Source organism: Cornus florida, unplaced genomic scaffold (genome assembly GCF_030987335.1).
Source record: "Cornus florida cultivar Cherokee Brave unplaced genomic scaffold, ASM3098733v1 CherokeeBrave_3.0.0_Hap2_Chr04, whole genome shotgun sequence".
Taxonomy (NCBI): Eukaryota; Viridiplantae; Streptophyta; class Magnoliopsida; order Cornales; family Cornaceae; genus Cornus; species Cornus florida.
The window spans coordinates 34,804,413-34,832,366 of NW_026775574.1; the positions used below are offsets into that span (position 1 = coordinate 34,804,413).

General features: G+C 36.0%; 2 protein-coding genes across 5 annotated transcripts in view; one reads left to right on the top strand and one right to left on the bottom strand.

The window, feature by feature from the left end:
• Positions 1–6,624: 6,624 nt before the first annotated feature.
• LOC132303137 (ribosomal lysine N-methyltransferase 3) lies at positions 6,625–14,250 on the top strand. The gene is made up of 5 exons (XM_059800256.1): positions 6,625–6,723; positions 6,831–7,227; positions 8,506–8,702; positions 12,251–12,452; positions 13,274–14,250. The coding sequence occupies exons 1-5, from the start codon at positions 6,713–6,715 to the stop codon at positions 13,910–13,912; spliced, it is 1,446 nt and encodes a 481-aa protein (XP_059656239.1). The 5' UTR covers positions 6,625–6,712; the 3' UTR covers positions 13,913–14,250.
• Positions 14,251–15,700: 1,450 nt separating this feature from the next.
• The window catches only part of LOC132303138 (uncharacterized), a 45,174-nt gene continuing 32,920 nt past the window's right edge, over positions 15,701–27,954 (bottom strand). For 2 of the 4 annotated variants that reach the window (XM_059800260.1, XM_059800258.1), the window contains 3 exons: positions 20,805–20,917; positions 20,651–20,709; positions 15,701–15,998 (listed from right to left, as the gene is read on the bottom strand). In XM_059800260.1, coding sequence (XP_059656243.1) covers positions 15,920–15,998; positions 20,651–20,709; positions 20,805–20,917 — 251 coding nt within the window. In that variant the 3' untranslated portion in view covers positions 15,701–15,919. Of the gene's footprint in view, positions 15,999–20,650; positions 20,710–20,804; positions 20,923–27,954 lie in introns of all 4 variants that reach the window. The other 2 variants (XM_059800261.1, XM_059800259.1) reach the window with 1 other exon arrangement.

Consider the following 27,954-nt stretch of genomic DNA (forward strand, 5'->3'; position numbering starts at 1 on the left):
GGTCGCCGGAAATTGCAGAAAATGCCCGAAAAATTCCTAAAAATTCTAAAAAAATCCCTAATGCCTTAAGGAATTATTTTTAGCTATTTTGAACTTCATAGGATAATAACTAATTGTCTATCATCCTAAATAATTAAAAATTCATTAATTTAATAAACTAACTAAAAAAAAAATAATCATTTATTAAAATCTAAGCATGCTCTCAATGCTCCATCATAATCTAAATAATTTAAACAACTAATTTATGGATTCAAAGGGAAAAATTAGATAATAACTTGCCTTCTGGATTTAAAATAAATCCGCCAGTTGCGCGTAGTCGGGTAAATTTTTCCTACACCGGTCCAAGCTCCTTTCTTTCTCTCTCTTCCTTTCCACACTTTTACAATGGCTCACTGAAAGCTATAACTTTTTCTAACTCCCTTCCATTCCTTCTAAGGTAGGCTAACTAATTTATATACAATTTATATGATATAAATATTACAAATATCTAATTTCACATTTAACTAACCACATTTCCAACCATATGGCTTTAAGTCTACCCATAAACATTAATGAAATCCTATCCTAATTTCTAATTTCATCATGACATTATGATTTAATACTATTATTATTATTATAACTATTATTATTATTATAACTATTATTATTATATATAAACTATTATAATTATTATTATTATTATATTATTATTATTAATAAACTATTATAATTATTATTATTACATAAGAATACATTATATCATCATAATACTTTATAACACAAATATAATACTTTAATTAACTAATATTGCTTAATTAAACATAATCAACAAATAAAATTATTAATAATAATACATGCACAATTAAATGAACTCAATATAAGAATGGTAAAGAAATCTACACATTAATTAATTCAAAGAAACTAAACTCTTTAATAAAATATGAGGTATTACATGCTACGAGCCTGTATCTTGGATTTTGGGTTAGTTAGGAGGACTACTTGCCTTTGGTTAAGTTTGCCTGCAATAACAGCTATCAGGCCATATTGGTATGACACCTTTTTAGGCGTTGTATGGCAGGCCTTACAGATCTCCAGTTTGTTGGACCGAGGTAGGTGATACAGTTGCCTTAAGTCCCGATATAGTCATTAAGACTACAGAGAAGATCAAATTGATTCGGCAGCGGTTGGCTACAGCTCAGAGCAGACAGAAAAGTTATGTCGACAGAAGGAAGCTATCCTTATCGTTTGAGGTAGGAGACTATGTCTTTCTCAAGATTTCTCCTCGTAAGGGGCTTTTGAGATTCAGACAGACCAGCAAGTTGTCTCATATGTTCATTGGACCATTTGAGATTCTGGAGCACGTCGGTGAGGTCACTTATCATTTGGCATTGCCGTCAGACCTGGATCGGGTTCATGACGTCTTCCATGTTTCTATGCTGAGAAAGTACGAGCCGGATCCATCTCATGTGCTACAGTGGACAGATGTGGTTGTTGATGAGGACGTAACCAACGAGGAAGGTTCAGTCCAGATTCTTGACTCTCGAGAGCAAGTTTTGTGAACCAAGACTATCCCATTAGTCAAGGTCTTGTGGAGACATCACGGAGTCGAAGAGGCTACTTGGGAGCTCAAATAGGAGGTTCACTCTCGGTATCCCAGTTTGTTTTCACCTTCAAGTACAACTTGATTTCAAGGACGAAATCCCTTTTTAAGGAAGGGAGGTTATAATGACCCTGCCATTTTTCTTCCCAACTTTTTCCGAGTTTTCTTTTTCTGTCACTTTTTCACTATCTTTTCATTTTGCGTAACCTATTGGGTCGTGCTCGGATTTGATTCTGACCTTGCATGCATTCATTTTACTTGATTTCTATGTGATCCACGTTTTGATTTTTTGTAGAAAAGCATGCTAGATGTTTATTTTTGCCCGTAGAGGTATAAATGTGAAGATTCTTGAAAATTATTTTCTTTACTTGGGGTGTTTTTCGTAATTATATTTTGATGAAATTTTGTATTTAAGGTTCCTTTAAATGTATCTTTTGAATGGCACTTCATTTTGGGCTTTCTGATAAGTTCACTTTTTGAGTTATTCAGTGGGGGGCATTTGTGTAATTATGGAAAGTTTTCGTAAAAGTTTCTCGTTTTGGGTTCAAACTTTCTTGAGGGGTTTATTTTCACTTTTTATTGACTCTGGCACTTCTGAATTTTTTTTTTTTTTTATTTTTGTATTTCATTTATTTTTAATTTTCGAACCCCGTTAGTCGTCAATCTTATCCGGGGCATATCTTCTCGCTCGGGACTCAATTTTTTATCCCGTTTCTTCCATTAACCTTATAATTCCATTTTAAACTTTTTTGTTCATGGACCATCTACATTTGAGCACATCTTCACATATTTTACATTTTAGACCTGGACGGGGCCCGTTCGGAACCCCCTTTTTGACTTATTTAGGGTAGGTGGATGAGAGAGATAGTTATTTACCTTTTTCTTCCATGTAAAAGCAGACCCAGCTGCCATTTAAGGAGCTTGGAGGCTGCCTCTTTCTCTCTCCTCTTTTCATCTATTTCCTCTTTGATTTACCTCTTCGCGGTTTAGACTTTTTTGATGTCCTCGACGACGCGGTGATTTCTATCCGATCGGTTTTCGATTTGTAGCACTTTGACTTTGGGTTGGGAGTTCAAGCATGGATTTGGGTCTTGTCTCTTGAGGATTTCTTGCTTTCCTTATTGTCCCCGTCAAAACCCCGAAGTTCTATAGCATCTTGTGGAGTTTGATTTTGGTGGGATTTGAGATTTCATCTCAAAGTGAGGTAGGGGGTGTTTTATGTTTATAATCTTATTGTTTTACATGTTTTTGAGGTTTTTATAACTTGTATGCATGTTTAAAGTTTAGATCTAGAAATGGTTTTTATTTTAATTAAATGATGATTTAATTTCATAGCTGAAGCATGCTTAGATTTAATTAATAATATGATATTTGGAGAGCCCATGACTTGTTATTTATCATATATTATTTTTGAAATTTTTGGATGACTTTTGAAATTTAGAGATTTTTAATTTATTAAGTTAATTAAAAAAATTAACGAAGTGTTTTAATGACTTAATTAGACTTTTGACTTGATATTTGAGTTATTCATAGTATGTTGCTCATTATGTGTTAATTTCATGTCATTTGGTTATGTTTTGCTATCTAGATTAATTAATTAATTTTTATTTAATTAGTTTCCATTTAATGAAATTATGATTTATTTGCACCTTTGATATTTTTAAAACATATTATGTTACATACCATGGTAGTTGAGGACCTAGAACATGTCTTATGTGTTTTCACAATTTGATTGTGTATGATATTTGATTAAGTGCATTTAGTATATGTGTATATAGTTGTTGTGCACTATTTGCTGATTTTGGAAGCTTGGGGATGTCGTGAGATTGACTATGGCTAGGGCTCGACTCTAGTACAGGGGATTTGAGAGCCCTCTATTTTTAGTGCGCACCTAGGGGCAAACACCCACGGGCTAGTAACCCAAATGATGCTTGGTGTCGGTTTTATTCCGGTGTGACATCTAAGCTTCCGTTTGTTTGATTTTGCACTTTAAATTCCAAGTTGTGTAATTTGTGAATTTATATTTTGTTATTTGGCATTTAATGTTACAATGTTGTGTAATTGCTTATATATTATGGTTTATGATGTGGATGTTCTAATGTAGCTTAGGATGATTCCTTAGTCTCACCTTGGACATAGACGTTAAGTGGCATGAACCACATGGATTGATTTATATCAACTTATAAAGACTTGCAAAACTTTAGTTTATACGCATGTTCATTTCCTACGAGTAACTTGTTTACTCACCCTCGTTGTTTGGGACATTTTTTAGGTAAAGAACCATGTTTTAGGGATGTACAATATCCTTGAGTTTGCTTGTGGCTTGATGAGATTGGAGTATTTTCATTCATGCACTTACTAGCATGATATTACTTTATTTTGGGTTTATTATGTCAAGACTTGAAATTTCTATTTAGAATATCTAATAAGTGTCTTAAGACATCCATTGAGACTTATTTGACATGTATGTGATGGGGCCAAGGGCCAATGACCGTATGCTTTACTTTCCTGCAACTTGAACTTATGCTTAATTATGTGAAAAATAGAAAAATGAAAAGCTTTAGCATGTCATTTTTAGCTTGGATGGTGGGAAATGCGTTTTATCATTTTTTTTTTTATAGTGTTCTTATATCATATGTGACGTGTTGCCAAGGGCCAAACGGTCTTTTGAATGCATCTATGATGATTTACTTCACAAAGTGCTTAAAAATGGTATTTTTCATGAATTTGGAGTTCAAGTATGTCATATTTTGCATTTGGAGTATTTTGAGGCCATAGGCCATTGGAACGCATTTTATTATATTTATTACACTTGCTAGAATGTTCACATTGCATAAATTATCATGGTTGCATGTTATGTTCGATGGTGGGCTTCAAATTTCCCATTTTAAGGTATTTTTGAGGTTTGATAGGCCAGCTTTTGCATTGGGCATAATTGGGGGTCGTGGACCATTCCCGCATGTTTTAAAACACTTATTACGCTTGCGTGCACAATTATTTTAGGTCACAACTTCATATTTAGTCATTTGAACACTTGAAGCAAACTTGTATTGTGATATCTTTCTTCAAAACTGATCTCAGGGGTATTTTGGGCATTTCAAGTCAAAAATAAATTTTTGTTTCGACAAGGTCAGCTTAGAAAAATTATTTTAAAGGGGGTTTCTTTTTCGTGTTTTTCCAAAAAAGGTCGTTTCGGGGTCCAAAAAGCCCACTATTTTCAGATTTTTCAAAGCATGTGCCTAGGTGTTAACTTCAGCGCACGCGCCCACAGAGGCGCGCGATCGCATGGGGCTTGGCCCTAGTGCCCCTTAGCCGCGGCGACGCCCATTTTTGTTTTCACCTGTTCTCCTCCGGCCGGTCTCCGAATTAGGTGATTTTTGAGTCTAATTTCGTTAATTTTTCGCTGTCTATCTAATGGTATGCTCGATAGCACCCATAACTTTTTGAAAATTATGATTTTGCCCCTAGGGCTAAGCTTGTCCATTTTTAAAACTTCGCTTCCGCAATTTATTTTGTTTTCTTTTAAGTTTCGTAGCTTCATGGGAAGCCATGTTTGTGTCTTAGGGATGACGTACATCTCTTAAGACTTTGTTTGCATGTGAAATGACCATCTACCCTTGGGGGCATACTTGGTCTATTTTCACCGTTTTGCTTCTGTATTTATTTTCATTTCACCTACTTTGTGTTTTATTTTTGCTTCCGCATTCCGGATCCGTTATCGGATTAACTTTCGGGTCACATTGACATATTCGAGTTGTGAAAATTCGGAACCTCATAGAACAGTTCAAAACATCACGTTCACTGGTTAGCTAGTAAATCTGATAGTAATACACTAGGGAAGGTTCCAGGCCAAAAGCTACCTATCCCGATGTAGTAACTTTCCGACTATACTCTATCTAGTGTCTGCATGATCATCTTTTACATTTAAGTAGCCAATTTTCATTCATGTGGGGGATTGTTAGAATTTTGAATGAAAAATGTTTCATCAGTAATCAATAGATGCCTTTGACTGAACAGGTGTGATCACTGGTTGGTTGTGGGATGAAAAGATGTAACTCAAAACCAAGAAAGATAACCTATTCAATGTGAACCTTTGCAACTTATTGCAATGGTTGTGTCTAATGTGAAGAGACACATATAAATGGTTGTGTCCAATGATGAAGAGACACATATAAATGATTGTGTCCAGAGATGAAGAGATACACACAATCCGAAAAGGCACCTCTATTTCTATAAATATCCCCTTGGGCTGCCATTTGCAAATAGTTCAATTCATTTTTCTTCTTTTTCCCTCTCTAGACTTGAACCCAACCCAAGTGAGTTCAAACCATAGATCAAGTAGTCCGAGCCACTTAGACCCTAATTCAATTTCATCGAGCCATATTAAGATTGGTCTGAACTATTTGGTTCGGATTGCACCCAATTCAACATTTATATAGTATAGATGTATTTTGAGTTAGAGAGAGTATTATACAAAGGAGGTTCGCCGTATCCATTAGTTTGTAGTGCTGTTACTGGTGGATGTAGACCGATATATTATGGGAGATAGACGTCACTGAGTCCGTTAGCACCATAACGAATCGAATTTATCTTAAGGACATAATATTTAATATTAGCCTCGATTCAGGTTCTTTATTTATTTATTATTATTTTATTATTTTAATTTACATGTTTAATTAAATATCGAGTTAAATATTTAATTAATTATATTTAGCATATTATTAATTATCTCATAACATATTAGCATAAAGTTAATTATATATTAAATGTCATTTGAAGTATATATTTTACCAACAATATCAAATCAAAGACTGAGTCCGACTGTTATACTTTCTCAAATGAATTGGATGGGGGACAAGCTAAGAGCCTAAGACTCACCAAATCGTACCGTGGCCTTCTAACAATTTTGACGTGCATTTCTTTTCTTTTCAACGTCATATTGATGGGACACCAATGTAATTATTAAAAAAGATTGAGGAGAATGAAAAATAACGAGATGAGAGAGAGGTACGGACAGAGAAAGAAAGGGGCTGAAGGGAAAATAAAATAAAATAAAATATTTATACAAACACTCAGAGTTGAGACCGCTCTGCCTGGTCCACCGTTGCTCGGCGGCGTTGTTACAGAACGGAAATGGCCGCAAGGTATAGGCTTACAGCTCTCTCGATCCCTCTTTCTCGGTGACACATATAGATGCACACACAAAACACACACAGACTAATTCTGATTGTTAATGATGAACAACGTACAGGCGAATGAGAGCATTCAAGCGGTGGATGAGATGGCAATGCATAGATTGCAGCGACGCATTGGAGTTGGTAGACGAATACGATGAAGAATTAGAGGAAGGAGGAGGAAGCATCTGTGTGAGAGCAGTCTGCGATTTACACGAAGAGGACTTGGTGGCGACCATACCAAAGCAGTCGTGTCTCACCATCAAGACCTCACGCGCTAGCCACCTGATCGAAGCCGCCGGTCTCGACGGGCTCTTGGGTCTCTCTGTCGCCCTCATGTATGAGAAGTCGCTGGGGGAGGACTCTCCTTGGTTTGGGTATCTTCAGCTCTTGCCTCACTCCGAGTACTGCACACCCTTGCTTTGGACTCTAGAACAAATTGACTCTCTCTTGTCTGGGACTGAGCTCCACAAGGTATGATTATTATTACTTTTTTTCACTTTTGTTCCCAAATCCCACAGTAATGAATGGGTTTCTTTTACAAATTAAGCAGACACACACCCACATATCCACTTGTGTAATATTAATTTCTTTAGGTGATAGTATGATTGTTTAATTTTTTCATTTGAGATTCATACATATATATATATATATATATATATATGTGTGTGTGTGTGTGTGTGTGTGTGTGTGTGGAAATCTTTGCAAAACAATCATCTCATGCTGCAATATAATTTTTGGGCAAAATTCCATATATTCGGCTCACTTTAATTTCAGCTGATTTTATTTTCTGTCTGCACTTCTTTTTTTTTTTTGGCAAATTGATTAGCTCCAGTGTGAGTTCTAAAAGTTGGTTAGATCAAAATATTATCTAAATTAGTGCTAGTATAATGCAAAATAAAAATAAAAATAATTGAAACTCAGTCAACTAAATTGAGCGAAATCTGCAGAAAAGGGATTTGCATTGAGGTTTCAAAAACTCTTAACCCTAATCTTTTTCGATTCTAAGGTCTATTTAAACACCCCAAGTTTTCTAAAAAATCTTAAGTATACACAACCGTATTGATTCTAACAAATCGATAGCAACAATAGCTTGAGTGGAGCATCTATTGCAGGTCCAGGTCAGAGGTAACTAGGGGATTTTGGGTTACAGTCTTGTTAACTTAGTGTGGAATTCATTTTCTACGAAGTAGATTTCATCATCCTGAACTAGGTCCGGTGATTTTTCCTCAATAAGATTTTCTATGTAAAAATCACGCGTTCTTACGTTTATATGCGTGTGGATGTTTTTACGTTTATATGCTTTATATTTGGAACATCATGTTTTTTACATGTTTATATTGTTAGTTGAAATTTGAGTGGTAGGTTAAATTTTTTAATTTCTAAGGAAACAACCTTTCCGCATGCGGAGTTACGGCTACGTACATCTAACTCTCCCTAGTCCCGGCAATGGCAGGAGCATCGTGCACTGGGTTTGCCCCTTTTAGTTTAAATTTTTGAATTTATGTGAAAGTAAGTTAATTTGTGTTCAATACCTATTTAACTTCTAGGTCTAGTTTAGGCCTTATGCTTACTTTGACTATCAGAACCTGAAGTTACAATCCTAATTCTTCATTGGAGTTTGGTGTCAACATTTTTGTGATTTCTAACTTATATAATATTTTGCGACTGAAACTTTTAAGTTATATGGGGTGAACTGTTCTGATCATGATAATTTTATTCTGTTGATCATTCTGATACATTGGTAGGCAGATTGTTGAAGAAGACAAGGCCCTCATCTGTGAAGACTGGAAAGAGTGCATACTGCCTCTTTTGGCTTCAGCTCCTTTAGAGCTGAATCCAGATTTTTTCGGCATTGAACAATACTTTGCTGCAAGAAGTCTTATTGCTTCTCGCTCTTTTGAGATAGATGATTACCATGGATTTGGGATGGTTCCTTTGGCAGATCTGTAAGTCATACATTTTTTCTGGGTATACCTTGAGCTTTTACCAAATCGTTATGTGGATTGAAAATAATTCAATGAATTTTACATGTCTGTCTAATCACCCCTGTTTGTTCTTTTTGTAATTTACTTGGTAGCTGGTACACTGTGGAAAGTGCATACTTAATTATTTTGGTTACGCTCTATGCAAATTATTTTTGTGTGCTTTTTGTTTTTGCATCCAGGGTGATACAAAATAAAACCATTTTATAATACCTCATGTCAAATTTTGTGTTTATTTCATAGAACCTTTACTTAGTCAATTATTCATTGTTGTGTTCTGTCTAGTGTGATATTTGCTGTTTGAATCTTTGGCTTCTGTTTCTTCTCACTACCACAACTTACATTCTTTACTGCCTCCCATTGTCCTTGCAGTGGTTTCAACTTGAACCATATTGCCCTTTATTAGGCTAGCAATTTGTCTTTCTTGCATGTGACTGAGCCACCTCAGCCATCTTTTTCCCCTATTATTACCTTTGATAAAATTTAATTTTCTTGCACATTGTAGTTTCTCTTTCTTACACAAGACTAGACCATCTTAGCCATCTTTGTTCCATATTATCTTGGATAAAATATCCAAATTCTTGTACATACATTCTTTTATGAGCTTATTCAGTCTTCCTATGGCACTACATATTCATTTTAATGGTAATATTATGTTTATTTTAATATTAAAAAACGTCAATTATAAAGCATTGCAAGAGGGCCATTTTGCTATATTTCTGGCTTACTATAGCTAGAATTTCTTTTGCTATATTTCCTGCTTACTATGGGTAGAATTTCTTTCTTCTTCTTTTGTAGGATATCATGATTGTTCCTGACTACTGGATGTTAATCTTCTTTATTTCTTCATTTTTAATACCAATTATATTGATATTATATATATAGTTTGTTAGTTCGCCTTAGGCTTGATTACGTAAAATTGTTGTGGCTCCAAAGAATCTCTTTTGCTGACATGGAAATTCAATGACATTGACCAATATCTGGATTAATCTCCCTCTGCCATGTTTGTCCCATGAGTGTTGCAGTGGAAATTCAATGACATTGACCAATATGTGGATTAATGCCCCTGTGCCTTGTTAGTCCCATGTTGCATGGCATCACATCCGCTCGGCACCCAGGTTCCAAGGAAGAACGGACCAAGAGGCTTCTGAACTCTGCGTCCGGTTATATGATGCATGGATGGCAATCACCCAATGCTCCATCCCTGCCTCGAGTTTAAGGTGCGGCCTTAAAGACCCCACCTCAGGGACTCTGTTGCATTTAAGAGGCATGGACCGGCCCCATGTCACTAGCTTTGGGATATCCTCTTGAACTTGGTCTGATGGCTAAAGTTGGGAGCAAGTTGAGGTGTCTCTTTACTTTTGGGTTGGTCTTGGGACAGGAGAGACATATTGGCTACTCTAGGAAAGAGTGAGAGTAATATGTACACGATGTGCGAATTGTATGCATGAGGTCTAATTATGATGACATGCTTATGTAAAGACAAAGTTTTATTGCTTTCACAAATTTCATTAACAAATTAAGAGTTGTAATGAGTTGATCAAAAGTCCTTTGTAAGTCAACGTAGGTCACTTGCCAAAGATTGGTTGAAGATATGTTGAAGACTGGGAGTTGAAGTTGGAATTACCGAAAGATCCTTTGCTTCATGAAATCCCATCACACTTTAGGTAAAGGTAAGTAGAGAGTAGAGACATTTGAGGATCTATGATCTAGCTTGGTTAATAGATAGATAGCTGGACCATCTGTGAACTAAGTTTTTTTTTTTTTTTTTTTTGATAAGTATCTGTGAACTAAGTTTTGAAGTCCATTAATTGAGGTTTGAGGCTTTATTTCAGAGTTGAAATATGATTTGAAACATTTTAGAGAAAACAACGCAAGGTGAACAGATACACCCTGAAGACCACATCAGTACACCCTGCTGAAATTGCCCAGTGCTGGATTTCAGAAACTTGTGTACCCAATCCATGTTCATTTTGGTCATGCTCATCAGCCAACGTTAGCACCAATGTGGGCTGTTTCATTTCTTATCATGGTGTTGTATTTGGTTTTCGTTGTACATGACCACACCATCTTACCCGGTTTCTTTTCATTTTAGGCTCCATTTGTTTCCTGATAAGAGGAGAGATGTAAAGGACAAAGTGGAACCAAGGGCGAATCGTGAATATGTTAAAGTAAAATATTTTTGAAAAATGTTTTCGGTATTTTCCAGTGTTTGGTTGCATATTAAAACAAGGAAAATGTTTTATGGTGAAATAATTTTCACTAATGGCCCGAAAATGACTTAGAGAACCAATTCACGCAAGTCAATTTCCAAACTTTAAAATTGACTGATCTTGCGTAGTCTCTCTAAAAGCGAGAGGGAGGGAGAGATCATAGGAAGAAGTTCGTTGGATCGAAGTCGTCAGATGGAGATTCAATATGAGTGAGGATAGAGGTGGCGGGGGGTGATTCAAGGGCAGGTGACGATGACGATGATGATGCACAGTGCGATGGAACCGACCATGGTGATCAATAGAGGGCTACAATAAAAGGGGGTTTGGACAGTCGTGTTGGTAAGGATGATTGAGAAAGGACGAAGGTTGAGAATGACAACGTGACCCACTAATAATATTTGCTGTGTTCTGGTGACTGAGAAGGCTCCTTTGTATCTGATCATCTGAGGAGTGCTTGCCATTTGATGGTGGATTTTTTTGAGGTTCTGTTAATGGATGCTATGGTGAGTTGCCCTAGTTGACTCACGACTGGTGTGGGTCTGATTTTGACTACTAAGTGTCCGATAAAATGCCTAATTATTTATATTTTATATTTTTATTTATTTATTTTTCTGCTTGTTCATATATTTTGCATTTGTTTTAGTTTTGGACATGAATTTGAAAAATCTCTTGAGGATTGTAACCAAACACCAGAAAATTTGAGGAAATATTTTTTTATAAAAATATTTTACTTTGAAACAATTGTCCAATTAGTGTTACTTTCTCACAAGTATGTCTATTTGTAATTTTACCATTCTTGCCTTGCCACAATAATAGATTATTTAATTATGCGCTTTTTTGAACATGTTTTTCCTTTAACTACCCAACATGTTGTCCTATAACATGTCTGGTGTTTTAGCTGCTTTATAGAATCTCTCTGAAAATTTTATAGTAACAAGTTAATCACACAATCAGAAAGTCTGCAGAGAGGTGAGAAGATGCTGAGGAGGAAAAATGACCAGAAAATCTGTAATGTTGTTAGTAGCTCAATTTGAAATAAACAGTTCTCTTACTGCAGCTTTAATTTGTTTGTTTGTTTGATTTTTTTTGGAGGTTTTGTTCTAAAAGCTGATTTCTATCTTTTAAGACTTCTGTTATTCCTAAATGTATGTAACAATTCATTAAAGAGTCTTTTTGTACAAATTGTTGTTTGAATTTCCCTCCCTCTGTCTCTCTCTCTCTTCACTTTCCTTTTCAATTTCTTGATATGTCTTCCTATAAAAAAGTTTTTTCATAAATTGTTGCTTTTATGATATCCAGCTTTAATCACAAGACAGGAGCTGAGGATGTACACTTCACTACTGTGTCTTCTCACCTAGAACCTGACAACGATGCAGAAGATGAGGACAAAAATGAGTATGACAATGCTGGCGATGGTGAATCATTAGATCAGAATTTGGAGGAGGATGAACCCACAGTTCTGGAAATGATTATTGTGAAAGATGTCAAAGCTGGAGCTGAGGTTTGTACCTTATTTTTTTCTTTTTCTTTTTCTTTTTTTTTTTTTAATAAATTCCTTAATTCTCTGATTTAAATATGCAGAGAGCTTGTTCGGTTGATTCTGAATTTGGATTTGTTAATTTTATTTTTGAGCAAAGGGTTATTGATATCGATTAACTGTTACATGGGGATATCATTGGAAATGGATTATCGCATAGTTTCTGTTTTAAGGCCATTATGAAACCTTTGAACTAACAATATCTACTTCTGTAACCAATTTGAGTGCGATACTACTGGTATCACAAACATGAAAAGGAAGGTTGCATCAGGTTTGCAGTCAGTTTTTACTTGTAACAAAGCTATATATAATTTAGTTGTTTACATACTGGAATGTAGAGCATGGTTCATAACTGACCTTGTATTCTTGTGATAAAGCTTTTGATTATTGAACATTTCATGGTAGTTTCGTTTCTAATATTAATGAGGCCTTTCTAATGTTATCTCTTCTTTCATGGCATGGTGCCACTGCTTTATATTTTTCAAACTGGATTTCTTTATATCACTAACAGTTTCTTTTTCCTGTTTAATTGATGTTGCCTTTGGTGGTTTTGTGGGCTGGGGTGTCTCTGAGACCTTTACAATAATTTCCTTCCTTTCATGGCATGTTATTTTTGGTTTGTACAGCATTTTTTTGCTTGTCTTTGAGGCTTTTGTTGTATTTGAAGTTGAATGTGCCTGTAATTTAACATGAAATTGTATAACTTATGTATCCTCTGGTCTTAGGCTTATCTAGTATAAAATGGCAGACAGTCCTCTCATTCTGGTTCCCTGTTCCCGTTTTAGGTCTTCAATACATACGGGTCCTTGGGTAATGCCGCGTTGCTACATAGATACGGATTCACAGAGCCAGATAATCCATATGACATTGTGAATATAGGTCTAGAGCTGGTACACAAATGGAGTTCATCTCTGTTTTCAGGCCGTCACAGTAGATCAAGGCTGTCTTTTTGGAGAAAATTAGGATACTCTGGATGTATCAGCCAGAACTCTGAGTACTTTGAAATCTCATACGAAGGAGAACCACAAGTCGAGTTGCTGATTTTACTTTATATAATCTTATTGCCAGACGAAGCATATCGTCAGCTAGACCTTGCAAATGCAACTATGGGGAACTCAAACAAATCTATAGGCATTATTATATCGAAAAAAGGCGAGATTTCAATGGAAAAAGCTCCAGAAATGAGCAAGGGTTTGCTGCTGACTGGAAGTGTGTGTGATGCCCTTTGGTCGCTTGCAGGTATGCGGGACAGTTGCTACGGTTCAAATTCAGTAGAAGATGACATCAGAGCATTGGAGAGGTGTTGTTGGGTTAGAGAGAGGAAGTTGTATTATTCTTTGGTGCTGCGTGTGAGTGAGAGGAGAATCCTTGACAAACTCGGAATTTATGCTGAAACTGCCAAGAAAGCTTCCATGAAGAAGTAGTTGAGGAAATCCTAGTATGTGGTACTCCAAATAATATTCACTGTGCTTTGCTTCTCTCCTCCCCACCCCAGCTGCGGTGAATATGACATCAAGCTATAGGAGGCCTGCTTGCTGTCATTTTATCCACCCAAAAGTGCGGAAGATTTTGGAACTAAGCAGAGAAATATGCATCTTACTGACAATTGAGGTAAAGGTATACCTAAGAGTTGAGTAAACACTGTTATTGATGACTGTAAAATTATATTTATGCTGTGTGTGTGTTTTTATTTTTATTTTTTTGTCAATGAGATTTATTGCAAATTGAAATTTGATTTATTTTGATGGAAAATTTTGCTTTACATATAGTTCTTGGTTTTTTATTTTTTTTATCTTCTCTTCTTGGTTTGTTCTTTGGGGTTTAGAATTTAGATGATTCACATGATGTATGTCCTTACCTTTTGTGGTAAAACTTTTTTACTATCATCTCTTTGCAAGAAATTAGGCATAAGAATAATTTTTGTAAAGATTCACAGAATTGTAAAATGCAAGGAATTTACAGCTACCACTTAAGTTCTTAATTTTTTTCTTTTTCTTTTGGAAATGCATAATCTCTCTCCTTAGAATTGGAAAGCTCAGGATCGGCTTGTTACAAGTTGGGTTGGGGTTCAGTCCAGGTTTGAATTCATATCAAGAGATTTTTAGTAGTTCAAATGAAAAAAATTCCATTGAGTTTATATCTCGGGTTTTTTATTATTATTTTATTTATATACATATAAAGTGTTGAGCTTCTTTTTTCACAATGAATTTTGCTTGAATGCTGGGGGGTCCGCTCTTTTATCGGTCTCGTACATGTTTGATGGGTCTTGGGTGAGGTTTAGATTCAGTCATGTCATCGCGAATATTTTTTGAAATCGAAATTATATGACAGAATGATGTGATTGAATCTAAATTAATATTATCCATCAATTTTTGAATTTGAAATTGCAAGTTGTACAAGAGAATGATGTGACTGAATTTAAACTAATGTTATCCATTGATTTTGAAGGAGAGGTTCCATCAAAGATATATGTTAGACAAATCACCAAGAAAAAAATCATCTAAAGGGACAATGACTTAGCGGGATCAATCTCTTACCTCCCAAAGGGAGGTCAAGGGTTAAAGTTTCAAAAGAGACAAGAGTGTGTTAGTACCAATTAGGCCAAAAAAAAAACCACCCTAAGCCTAAAATTTCTTTCATACAACTCCCTCCTTCCTTAAAACCACAATTTTTTTCTTTCTATTGAAGTGAGTAATATTACACATAATTAATTATCTTTACTCGTCTGGCACATATAGAGTGCTTCTTCCACGCATCTGATATGGGTGGGTATCCAGAGTATTCGCAGATTTTTCTTAATTCACATTTCAATGTTAATCTTAACGGTGGTTATCACGACAAAAAGAAAAAGTACAAAATGAATTTTGAAGCTGCTTCTGATGATGCAAAGAATAGTCATAGTGTATTCCAAAGTTTTTATAAGATAATAAGCTGCTCAATCAGGATGAGTTAGCCCTAGATAATTAAAAGTACAAACCTCGAAACTCTAGAAAGAAGATAATAGAGATCACAAGTAGACAAAAATAGACGCAAAGGCATAAAAAACCAAACTCATTGAAGCTCAGAGGATCAGACAGATCTCTATGGAAAAAGATTACATTTTTTTTTTTATAACCAACCAACCTCCTATTGTTTCTATCAATTAGGCATCTCATGCAGTTTACTAGAATCATAACCAGTCAATATCCCAAGCATAAGGAGAGCCAAAAAAGTAAAAAAGAAAAAAATTCCCTTTCTTTTTGGTAATAACCCATAATCATCAAGTTAAAATAGAAGGTATACACAGTAGAAGAAGAAATATTTCCATACATGTATAGTTTCATCTTTCAACATTGCGGCGAGCTGATGCAAAATGGGTTAGTGACCTCCCAAATCAGTATAACAAACTCACATCAGTGTCTACCCAGGCATTAATTTTTCAACCGCACAGATTAAAATTCAGTATCGAAACAAGCTACCATGACCTTCGAAACCATGGACCTTGCAAAAGGGATGTAGCTCAAGCTATACCTATTAAGAAAAACAAAGAAATGATAACATTGAGCACATGGAAAAGAAATGGGGTAAGTTTAGTACCACTAGAGTATTTACGACGTGATAGATAAAATTGTACAAGTTAGAAAACAAGGAGAGAGATTAATAATGATTTTGTGTATTATATACAATCGTTCTAAATTGAATAAGTGCTTAATCCCCACATGGATTATACAAAAAAGTCATTTGAGAACGAAAGATGAAATGATTCAAAATATACCAAGTCGTGAAGGTATATTTACAAGAGGTGACTTCATCGGTCATGTAGGAGATGAGCAAACAGCATACACACAAATTCATGGATGACATGGTTTTGATGAAAGAAATAAAGGTCAAGCACTCTTACAACTTGCAAAGGCTTATGATTTAGTTATTGCGAATACATTTTTTAAGAAACAAATTGATTATTATTTATTCCTACTTGTTAGTCAGAGGATATATATGAGTACAAAAAAAACAAAAAACAAAAAAAAAAACAAAAGGATATTAAAATATAAAATGGAGATAACTAGGGGGTAACATTTAAAGAAAAACATATTACAAGAACAACAATAAAATAGGAATGACAATGTATATATTTAATGGTAAAATGACCTATCATATTAGTAATGTGGCAAAAGGAAACTTTGAGAGAGACTTGTGAAAATAATCATGATGGTAGAGTAATGAAATAGAACAAGTGATATAAAATAAAAGAATCATATGTGTGGATAAATTAGTGAATCTTCTATAGAAGTTAGTTACACCAAGGGTCAGTGCGAGACCCATATCTATTTGTAATATATGAAAAATTTGGAGACATTCCTTGGTGCATGTTGTTTCTCGATGATATAGTATTATTGGAATACTTCTAAAGAAAAACCTAGCAATAAAATTAGAAATACGGAGAAATGCATTAGAAGCAAATGGATTAAGAATTAGTAAAACTAAAACAAAATAAATGAAATGTCAATTTAATAAAGCATCATAGAATAACAATATAACTACAATTCAAGACCAAAGGATTACTCAAAATAACCATCGGTGATATATATATGTATGTATATATATATATATTCTAGAAATATAACAATTGGTGATATTTACACATCAATAATACAAAAAGATGGAAAGATACATGGTGATGTAATTAGTAGTTGGAGCAGGTTGGACAAAATGGAAATATACTAGTGGAAAATACTGTTGAAAGACTGGGGTGAGGCCGTTCGAGATGGTGTTGAAGTTGATGGTGCAGTCGGTGTTGATGGCCCCTGGTTGGATCAGGCTGATGTTGGATCACAATTTCTCCAAAAGGAATACAGGCTACTAGTGGTGTACTGTGTGATATGGGAATCTTCTATAAAATAGTTATTAGGCGCATAATACTGAACGTTAAAAAGGAAATAACGACGACACATTCATGTAGCTGAAATGAGAATATCGTGTTCAATTATGGGATTGACTAGAAGAGATATGGTTAATAATCAACATGTGATGGAAAAAAATAGGAGTGACACCTATTACTGATAGGGAAAAAAGAAGAAGAAAAAGAACAAGCTTAGGTGGTTTGCACATATACACCTTAGCCCGTAAAAAAATCAATAAGAAAGGAAGATTAGGTCGCATAAAAGGTAGACAAAGAGACCAACCAGAATTAACATGGCATCAACTAATCAGAAATGATATTAAACAATTTAATATAATAGGATACACGGCTTGTCATAAAAAAATAATGGCAAAGATACTAAATGGGATAAAGGCCAGGATGATGATACATACAAGATGAAATGAGAGCAGAATTTCTTCATACTCATTAGAGGGCTTTAAATCCTCAGATGTACAGCAATCGTGTAGAGGTTTTATACCTTCCTAAAGTTTTTTATACCTTCTTCTGACTCCTCTATGGTATGCATGGAATACATTGTGGCAAACATCTTCACAGCCCTGCCACCACACTCCCATAACCTCCATAATGCACATTAAGTTCTTTTTTCAGCCACGCCATTTCCACGACAAAAGATCCTCATAGACCCTTGCACACCGGACTTGAATCCCAACTCACAAATAAGAAACTTTTTGCTATTGTCACATTAACTTATAATGAACGCAAACAACTCAAATCATCAAGCTGTAACCCTAACTACTGAGGTCGATTATATTGAACCATCTACTTCTTAGGACTGAGGTTTATAAGATGTGACTAAAAGTTTTACCCAAGAAGTCGGATACTTCTGAGGAGTGGTGTCCATGTGGAATAACAACATTTCTGTAACACTTCAGGAGTCAGGACATGTATGCATCACATCTTGAACATAACCATATTAAAAAAATATATGTCAATATATATATATATATATAATACTTGGACACAAAAGCTTCTTAAACAATGACCAGCATGTGACTGATGAACCATAGACATTGAGTACGAATTTTTTCAGACATTAAAAAACAGTATTATTCTAAGGAAAATTTAAATAATGGTTTATAGTAAAAAAAAAAAAAAAAAAGTTTGATAAAAAAGGTCAAATATTTAGATCCTTGTACATCAACGGAGTGAGCACGAAAAGAAAGGAGTCATCATAATTATTTGTGTGCATACATACCTAAATGCACATGCATTCAGATCCTTGATTTTTCATTGTCCATATAGCTTGGAGAATCATTAAATAATATGACACCCTTTAGAAATATGGAATATTCGATTAATTAATATTCAATTTACTTATTATTATTATTATTATTTTCCTAGTTGGTACTCATACACACATGCCTCCACTAAGGCTCGAACCCCTGACCTCTCTTTGAGAAGTAGGGGCTTGGTACCGCTAGGCCACTAGCGTGTTGGTTATTATTTAATTTACTTACTGTAAATAAGTATTCGTTTACTTATTTTATATTAATATTTGACACATATATAGTACAATTTTCTATATGGTAGGTTTGGGCAAACTGGTTGGTTTGCAACGGACCACCTATTCCTAGACTCAACCGATATATCTGTGAGTCCCCTGATTCTCAACGGAACCAGCTGGTTCCTCACACAAATGGCCATTTCTGGCTGTCTCCTGTGAGGTATCACCAATATCATTGCTGCCCAATCTTGCCACCTAAAACCGCATGAATGTATGTCTTGAATCCAGAATCATCTTTCCAACTCACTTCCCACCCTCTTTGTCTTAATGCTGTTTGATCTATCTCTGCTGAATGTGCTCTTAATATATACCACACAGTTCAAACCATAACTGGCTCTGAGTTCTGACCAGAACACTAAATACAGTTGGCAGAAATGATAAAATTGTTGGCTAAGTAAAATTAAGCAACACCACATCTGTAATTCCCAGCACCGTGAAGTGGGGTCAATCTGAAGCATGTATCGAAATATAAGGTTCAAGTGCTACTATATAGACTACTTTTTTTTTTTTATAAGTATGTGCTTTCATTTAGCCGAAACCTAGGGATCAAAGTGAAACATCCAAAATGATACTGTTTCCCAATTTCTAGTTAGTGATCAGCACATGAAAGTATAGTCATAAAAACAATGAATACAGGAAAGTCAGATTGAAAGGATATGAGCTGGAGAGGAACATCTCAGATTTCATCAACATCAAGAAATCTAAACAGATGGAACGTTGCAAGATGTGATGGAGAAAATACCAATTCAAATTGAATGGATTCAAAAAGATGTTACTGCAGGGATCGCGATTATAAATTTTCCCATTTTCATCCATTAAATAATATTTAAACTTGAAAAGCCTGTTTTAAATTGTGAGATTAAATTTGTAGAATGTATTTTCAGAAGGACAAGAAGAAGATGAAAAGAGGATAAATTGGACAAGAAAACAGCATTCTAGCTCATGTTTTCAAGATACTGTTTATATCATTTGGCTTGACAATAATACCCTGCACAGAATAACATAAATTTGGGTCTCTTTGGCATCGTTCTTGAGAATTATTTTCTGTTCTCAGAAAAATGCATGTTGCAGTGTTTTACAGCTATTTCTACGAAATTATTGAAAATATCATCTCAAGAAAATTTAATTTTCAGCGTTTTGAGGCCGATTCTTTTAGAGAAGAACCGCGCGCCGGGGGGGGGTGGGTGGGGGGTGGTTTCTGGTATGAGATAGGACCCCTGAATTACATTGTATTTTTAACATGAAGCCTGTTGTTTTTAAACATTCCGATAGCTTTTACAACATTTTAATCACACAGATTCTCTTCCCATAACATATTGAACAAGTCCAACTCTCATTGACACTTGTTCAAAGTAAGTGCCTTTCAGATTGCAGTTGTACAGGATTAAACCTCATATTTATTATAATACCTATTCTTCTCATTTCTATGTTAATAGACAATTCATCAATTTTCAAGATGAACTTGATCAGATACCATGCAGTGTGAAACAGAATCGTCTTATCTTCAGGAGTTTTCTAAAATGCCTCGTTATTGCATGTAAGAAAAAAATCCCTTGTGTTTTTGCAACATCTTTGGTGATTTTTGCGGTGATCATAAAATCGCGTCAGGAAATTTGTTCATTATGTTTACTAAACAGGCAATACTTGCGTGCCAGTCCAGGTGATGTTCCTCCACTAAATAAACAATGGGCAAAACATATGCAAAATTAGAAGAAATATACGAGAAATTTGACATACCAAATAAGTGCACCAAACTCCAACAAAATTGCAAGAAGTGTCAATAGCTTGTTATGGACCTACTCAGCACAATTGATGAAAAATAACACTACATTAGAAACCCAGAGGTTTTGCATATGCGTTTAACAGGGAAAATAGACAAACAAAGACTTACATAAAGAGCACAAAAGAGGGCAACTATTAGGCTTGCAAGGTACATGGCAGTTGCATAAATACGAACAGGGTCAAGCATCATTGTCACTTGCCGTTTGGGGCCTATAAGAAATGCTGTGCTGCCATACAAAAAAACTCCCAAGTAAGTTACCGACATAGACAACAGTGCCACAGATAACGAAAAAACTACTGGGACCAAACACATGGATATAAAAAAGGCCACTTTCATGACCATTTGAAAGAACCATAACCGATTCTCAATATGAAAATCACAAAAGAAAAGAGAAAGATAAGGCTTTCTAACGATTATTAAAATGGAAATCAAGACCAAAACTTCGAGTTCTAGAGAAAATGAATGACAACCAATGTTGCAAACAGAAGCATGAAAGAGGAATCCATATTTGAAAATGTGTTGGAAATATATGATAAACATAACTAAAACCAAGCCTCAATCCTATAAGTTGATATTTGATGTGTGACCAAAAAAAAAAAAAAACTCATCTGTTGATACATTCTTTATATAAATATATATACATATATATGATCACTGAATGTATCAACTCATCTGTTGATCCATTCAGTAATCAAACCATTACATTGAGATTGAAGATGGAATAAAAAAAAAACTTAATCGACTTGACCTTCAGTTTGATTGACATTCAGAATAATTGATCACACGGTTCACGTAAAGGTGAAGAGTGACTAGATTAGTTGGATGCTTCCATGACCTAGGCTTTTTAATTGATAATATGGAAACCAGAAACGGGACAATAGCAACTAGACCAATCAAATGAGAGGAATCAATAGGTTAAATTTTTTATGAGAATTGATTTATGTCATCAGTAGCTACTCCACTGATCTAAACAAGTGTCCAATTAATGGAATAAGAGACACAAATGGACTAGTTGAACTAAAGTAATGGGCTGATTGTCTTGGTATCAAATACATCAACCTCTTAAAAAAGGTGGTTGGACAGAAAAAATCAGTCCACAATTGTTTAAAGTCCTTTTGTTATATGTTGAGGGATTTATATATTTAAGTTACACCCTCTCTAATAACTTAAGCTTTTGGAGTAGACGGTAGTTAACATGGTATCAGAGCCAAAGGTCTAGAGTTCAAACCTCACCGTCACCCTAATTAAAAAATTGAAAACACGTGTTGGACCAAAAGAAGGCCACACGTGAGGGGGCGTGTTGAAGGATTTATATATTTAAGTTACACCCTCTCTAATAGCTTAAGCTTTTGGAGTAGATGGTAGTTAACATTATAAAACTTAGATAAAAAAAAAAAAAAAAAAAAAAAAAAAAAAAAAAAAAAAAACTATAAATAAGCATTCTAGGTACTGAAGAATACACTTTCAGAAGTTTTTCACACTTCTCAATACTTGGGCAATTTTTTTATCTCTCTGTTGTAAAGAAAATTGTTGTGTGTCAAATCACTCTTAGTGACCTACAAGGTTTTTGGTAGATGAAAACAATATCAACTTTGACCTTTCCATATTTTATACTCCAAAGCAATGCGGGTTGCACTTGGTGAAATGTGGTGGTTGCTAACAGAAGCAGATTGTAAGTAGCAGTTGCCTTGATGTAGAGAACAGCTGATGGTGATTTAGAGTCTGGACTGGCGAGAACACAGTACATCAAATTGAAACAACGGCTGGTGATACAGATATATATTGTATTATTTGCTGAGCTAGGTCTCATGACTTTTTCAATTCAGTTTTCTACATAAAAGATGCTGTGCATGCTACAATTTTGTGATTGGTTGCTCGAGTATATATGGTCCAAAATTGAGACTGAATGATTAATTAACATAACCAAACAAAAAGGGATGATTTTAGTTCTGAGACAGTTAAGTTCATACTCTTTCTAATTGAAAATCCAAGACAAAGCTTCCATTGCTCGCTAAAGCTGGTATCAAAGCATGCGTACTTAATTAAGAAAAATTCTTGTGAAAAATGATTTTGGAAACTGTGTATCAACTTTATAGCCACAAATGAAAGAGGGTGGTTCTGTTAGTCGACCTCCGATATTCTGTGACAAGAACTTCCGTTTTAGAAAGGTAAGAAGAGAGCCTTTTTCAAAGAAATTGATCTTGGACCCTGTTTAGGACTCTCTTTCTATGACAATAACTTCGTTTTTTCTCTCACGGGTCATGAACCCTGTCTAGGACTCTCTTGTAGTCCAGTATACAAGGCCATTTAGGGTTTGGAATGGAACATGAGAAAACACTAAAATTCGTAGGTGAGTGAGAGGGCTAGGGTTTGGGGGCTGAAACTTGTAGTCTCCTGTTTTTCACAGAGTCAAATATTTTGCCGTATCTTCACCGCGGACGTAGGGCTTTACGCTGGACCACGTAAATCTTGGTGTTCTTTGTGTGGCGTGTTTACTTTTCTGCTAGATTCTTGATTGTGTTCTTGGTTAACGGTATTTCTTACAACAGTATATTAGGCAGTATATATAGCAATTGATTGTGTAATGTGGCAATTAGTGACACCAAGTGGCTAAGTGCAGAATGCAGGACATATGGCACAGCTCCCCAATGTAAAGGTGGCAAATTGTCAAGCAAAATGGTAGTTAGCAACACCTAAATCTGATTCCTAGAGGAATTGAAAATCCGCTATCTATGAAGTCCATAACCGTCTGCAGCAGCAACCATATAGAGCAACCATAAAAAACTATAGAGGCTACTGAGGTAAAGGTCCACCACCACTCAATCCTAAAGAAACTCCACCAGTCAATTATCAGCGAATCCTTCCAGTTTCATGCAATAGGTTTGCATGTTGGTATTGCTTTATGGCCTCCAAGGCTGCTTGTTATTTTTCCTTAGCTTAGTTTACCCATTTACAGTTCCATAACTGTAATTCTTAGCTTAGTACATTATTGTTTGTAATTCCATAATTATACTTAGTCCTTAGCAGCATGCATAACTCATAATCTCCCATTCAGTTAGTTAAAGGAAATTTAATTCTGCTCAGGTTACTCTCATTGTTCTTCAGTACATAGAAATCAGTCAAGATGCTTTATTTGAATACCTATTATTCTAATTATGCCGTTTAAGGCAACTACTTTACTTTTCAGTTGCCACAATCCAGTTCAGCTTTCATCATTTTACTTTCAGTCAGTAATTTCAATCAATATACAATTCAGTTTGCAGTTTACTCTAGTAAACATGTCCAGTGCTTGTCCATATACAGGTTTCCAGTATTTCCAGTTTTCTACATTCTACTCGATCTCCCAATTTCAACCACGTAGCTGAAAATCAAGTCCCCTTCATCAAGACATCCAGAACCCATTTGAAGTGACAAATGCTAAGTGTTGGCAGATATGATAGCCACGATTTATGAAATGACTTACCATATTAGTAGAGATTTGATTTTGCTATAGAATATGCCATAAAATATTCTTTAGAATATGCTTTGATTTGATTTAGATTTGATTTAATTTCCTTTCTAGTAATACGACCATGTGCTCTTTTTATCTATAAATACCATAGCTATGAATGAGTGATTGATCTCATTCAAGTCTTTACACAATTCTCTCATTTTTCTTCTTTTTATATTTCTTCTTGGTATCAGAGCTATAGTGGTCCGACTGCAGTGAGGGCATTGCGAGTTCGGCACCACCCATTCGGGAATGGTCTAAGGCAACATCACCCATTTGGTAGGCTTCGGGTACGCAGGGTAGTCTGACCTCAATAAGGGCTATGCAAGTTTGGCACCACCCAGTTAGAAATGGTCTGAGGAAACATAGTTGTTTCTTTTTATGGTCTGAGGAGACATTGTTGATTCTTTCATCTACGTTGTTTAAACATATGTATGAAGGGGAATGGTCTTAAAAGACATTGTTGATTCTTCCATCTACATGTTTTAAACATGTGTATGAAGGGAAATGGTTTGAGGAGACATTGTTGGCTATTTACGGTCTGAGGAGACATGATTGGTTATTTATGGTCTAAGGAGATATTGTTAATTGTTTATGGTCTGAGGAGACATTTTTGATTTGTTGATCGGCACTTCATCCAAGAGAAAATCATCGCTAGTCAAATTTGCACTCGATTTGTCACAAGCTCTCAGCAGCTTGTCGACATTCTTACAAAGGGCGTCAGCAAGATTGTGTTTGAGAATGCATTGTCCAAGTTAGGCGTTTCAGATATCCACGCACCAACTTGAGGGGGAGTGTTAGTAGATATGATAATCACGATTTATGGAATGCCTTATAATATTAATAGAGATTTGATTATACTATAGAATATGCCATAAAATATGCTTTGATTTGATTTAGATTCCTTTCTTTAATTTCCTTTCTTGTAATATGAGCATGTGCTCTCTTTATTTATAAATACTAGAGCTATGAATGAGTGATTAATCTCATTTAAGTCTTTACACAATTCTCTCATTTTTTTCTGTTAGAACAGTTATATGTAAATAGGTATTTATGTTGGGGTCATATTGTAATTAGACATAGGGTTTGTGGCCATTATGTAAATAAGTCTTTCTTGTATTGTATATATATTTGTGTTATGTGTAAGGGTTTTTAAAATATGAAGAAAAGGGGCTGCGCTTCTCTCTCTCTCAGCCATCTCTACTCTCTCATTCTACTATCTCTCTCTCTATAATCTATAAATTTAACATGGTATCAGAGCGTAGATCCGGCCATTGACATTGCTACCACAGTGCTAGGGTGTGTACTAGCTCGTGAAGGGATCGCTATTCGTCGTCGATCGTTCGTCGTCAATCCGGCCACTCTTGGACGCGTTTTTTTTTCTTTTCCTTCATCGAAGACCATTCCTGGACTGTCGGCGAGGAGTTTGCAGTGTGAAGATCTCTCCGTTTGCTGACGCCGGTGGTTGTTGTGTGTAGTCACCGTTGTGACTGATTTTGTGGTCGGTGGCTTCGTTTGGAACTCAGTGTGGTTCGATGCCGCAGCAGAGAGCTTTGCAACGGCTTCGTTGTCTTCCTTTGGCCGTTAATTGATTTGTGGTTGGGGCTTCACCTTGTGGAGGTCTCGGATCCTTGTGTATTTGTTGACGGCGGCAGATTGTGGTCCTTGCTGGCGCTGATTGCGAAGAAGGGTAGTGTTTGGTTGCAGGCATGAGGTTATCCCAGATCAGGTTAGGCTATCCAGGTTCACTTAAACCAGTTTTGTAGAGATCCGGTTCAGATCCGGCCCGTTTTCAAATCCGGGTCTGGTTCGACCATTTTCCCAGATCCGGCTTTTTTTTTAAATTTGTTTCTCTTCTGTTCCTCTCGGGACAGATTCGGCATCAGCGGCTTCAACTTGGGCCAAATAAGTTTTTTTTAGTTTACATATAACTTTCCAGCGACTACTTCTGTTGTTCGTGGCATGGATTTGGATTCCTCAACTGTTTATTCTGAGTCTATTGGAATTAAAACTCCTGCAACACATGATCATGTCGGGCTGCAAATTACAACTATGAAATTGAGTAATTCAAATTACTTACTATGGGCTCAAGTAGTGAAGACCTATTTAGGAGCCCGACGAAAGCTGAAGTTTATTACACAAGCTCCTCCACCTCAAACATCCACAACATATGATGATTGGGAAGCTGATAACTATATGGTTATGTCCTGGTTGTGGAACAGTATGGAACCTTCCATTGCATCCACTTTTATGTTTGTCACCACTGCAAAGGGAATATGGGATGCAGTTAAAGAAACCTACTCTATGGACACAAATGTCTCTCGCATATACTCCCTGTATGAGAAGATGTTCCATTCTCGTCAATCTGACCCCTCTGGTCAAGGCATCGGTGAGTATTACAATACTTTCAAAAGCTTGCTAGATGAGGTGAATCAGTACCATCCCTTAACTACTGATCTTGACGTTCTCAAGAGACAACGTGAGGAATTTTCAGTTTCCATTTTTCTTGTTGGTTTGCACCCTAGCCTTCAAAATATTCGGGATCACATCCTTGCTGGTGATGGAGGACTCCCATCTCTGGGTAACATTTATGCCCGATTTCTTCGTGCTTCAGAACAATCACATGGGACGTCCACTGTGAAAGAAAATTCAGCTATGATGGTTCCTTCTATCTCTCCACAGTTGTCTAGAAGCCGTGATATTCCCAGTAACAACAGAGGGTATGGAGGAACTTCGAGTGGTTCTCATGGCGGCGATGGTGGCCGTGATAGAGGTCGCAGTCGCCGTGGTCGTGGACGCACTGATACTCGCTACTACAGCCACTATAAGGGTACTAACCATTCTGTTGAGCATTGTTGGGCTCTTCATGGTAAACCAGCATGGGCAAATCAAGTAGTGTCTTCTTCTGACATTGCTGGGTCTCATCTTTCTCCTAACCACCACCACCCACCTGCTCAAAACTTTGTACTACCATTATCTGCACCTACTAGTGACAGTGTGATACTCTCACAAGCTGAGTTCAGTGCCTTGGTCAACCGGACGCATCCCCACTCTACTGATACGGTTAACTTTGCGCAATCAGGTAATATTGCCTGCTTGTCCGATTTACAGACTTCAACCTCCCCTTGGGTTATTGACTCTGGGGCGTCTACCCATCTCACAGGTGATGAATCTCTATTTTCTAATTTTCAGAAGTCTCGTTTCTCATCCTTTATTACTTTGGCTGATGGTAGAACATGTTCCATTATTGGCCAGGGAACAATTAAACTAACCCCATCCATTTCTTTATCCTCTGTACAATTGGTTCCAAAATTTCCTTTTAATCTGTCAGTAAACTGACTCAAGGCACTCAATTGTTTTGTCACTTTTTATCCTTCGTTTTATATCTTTCAGGACCTCAACACAAAGAAGACGATTGGTGGGGGCACTAACAGAAATGGCCTATACTATTTGGATTGCACACCTTCCACTAGTGGTGTTGCTTTACATTCCTAGGTGTCTGTATACCAGTGGCATTATCGGTTAGGTCATCCCTCGTTGCGGTACTTGAAGTTTGCATTACCTTTCCTTGAGTCGGTGTCTACTTTAAATTGTGAGTCTTGTCAGTTGGGTAAGCACCATTGAGTGTCTTTCCCTCCTCTTACTATTAATCGTCGGTCTTCTTTATTTGAATTGGTGCATACGGACATCTGGGGTCCTACTCGTCAAACTAGTCAATCAGGTTTTTCTTATTTTGTTACCTTTGTTGATGACTATTCAAGGATGACT

Coding starts and splice junctions, on each gene's coding strand:
- LOC132303137 (XM_059800256.1), top strand. Junction 7,228..8,505: donor CTGGGACTGAGCTCCACAAG/GTATGATTATTA, acceptor ATTGGTAGGCAG/ATTGTTGAAGAAGACAAGGC. Junction 12,453..13,273: donor ATGTCAAAGCTGGAGCTGAG/GTTTGTACCTTA, acceptor TTCCCGTTTTAG/GTCTTCAATACATACGGGTC.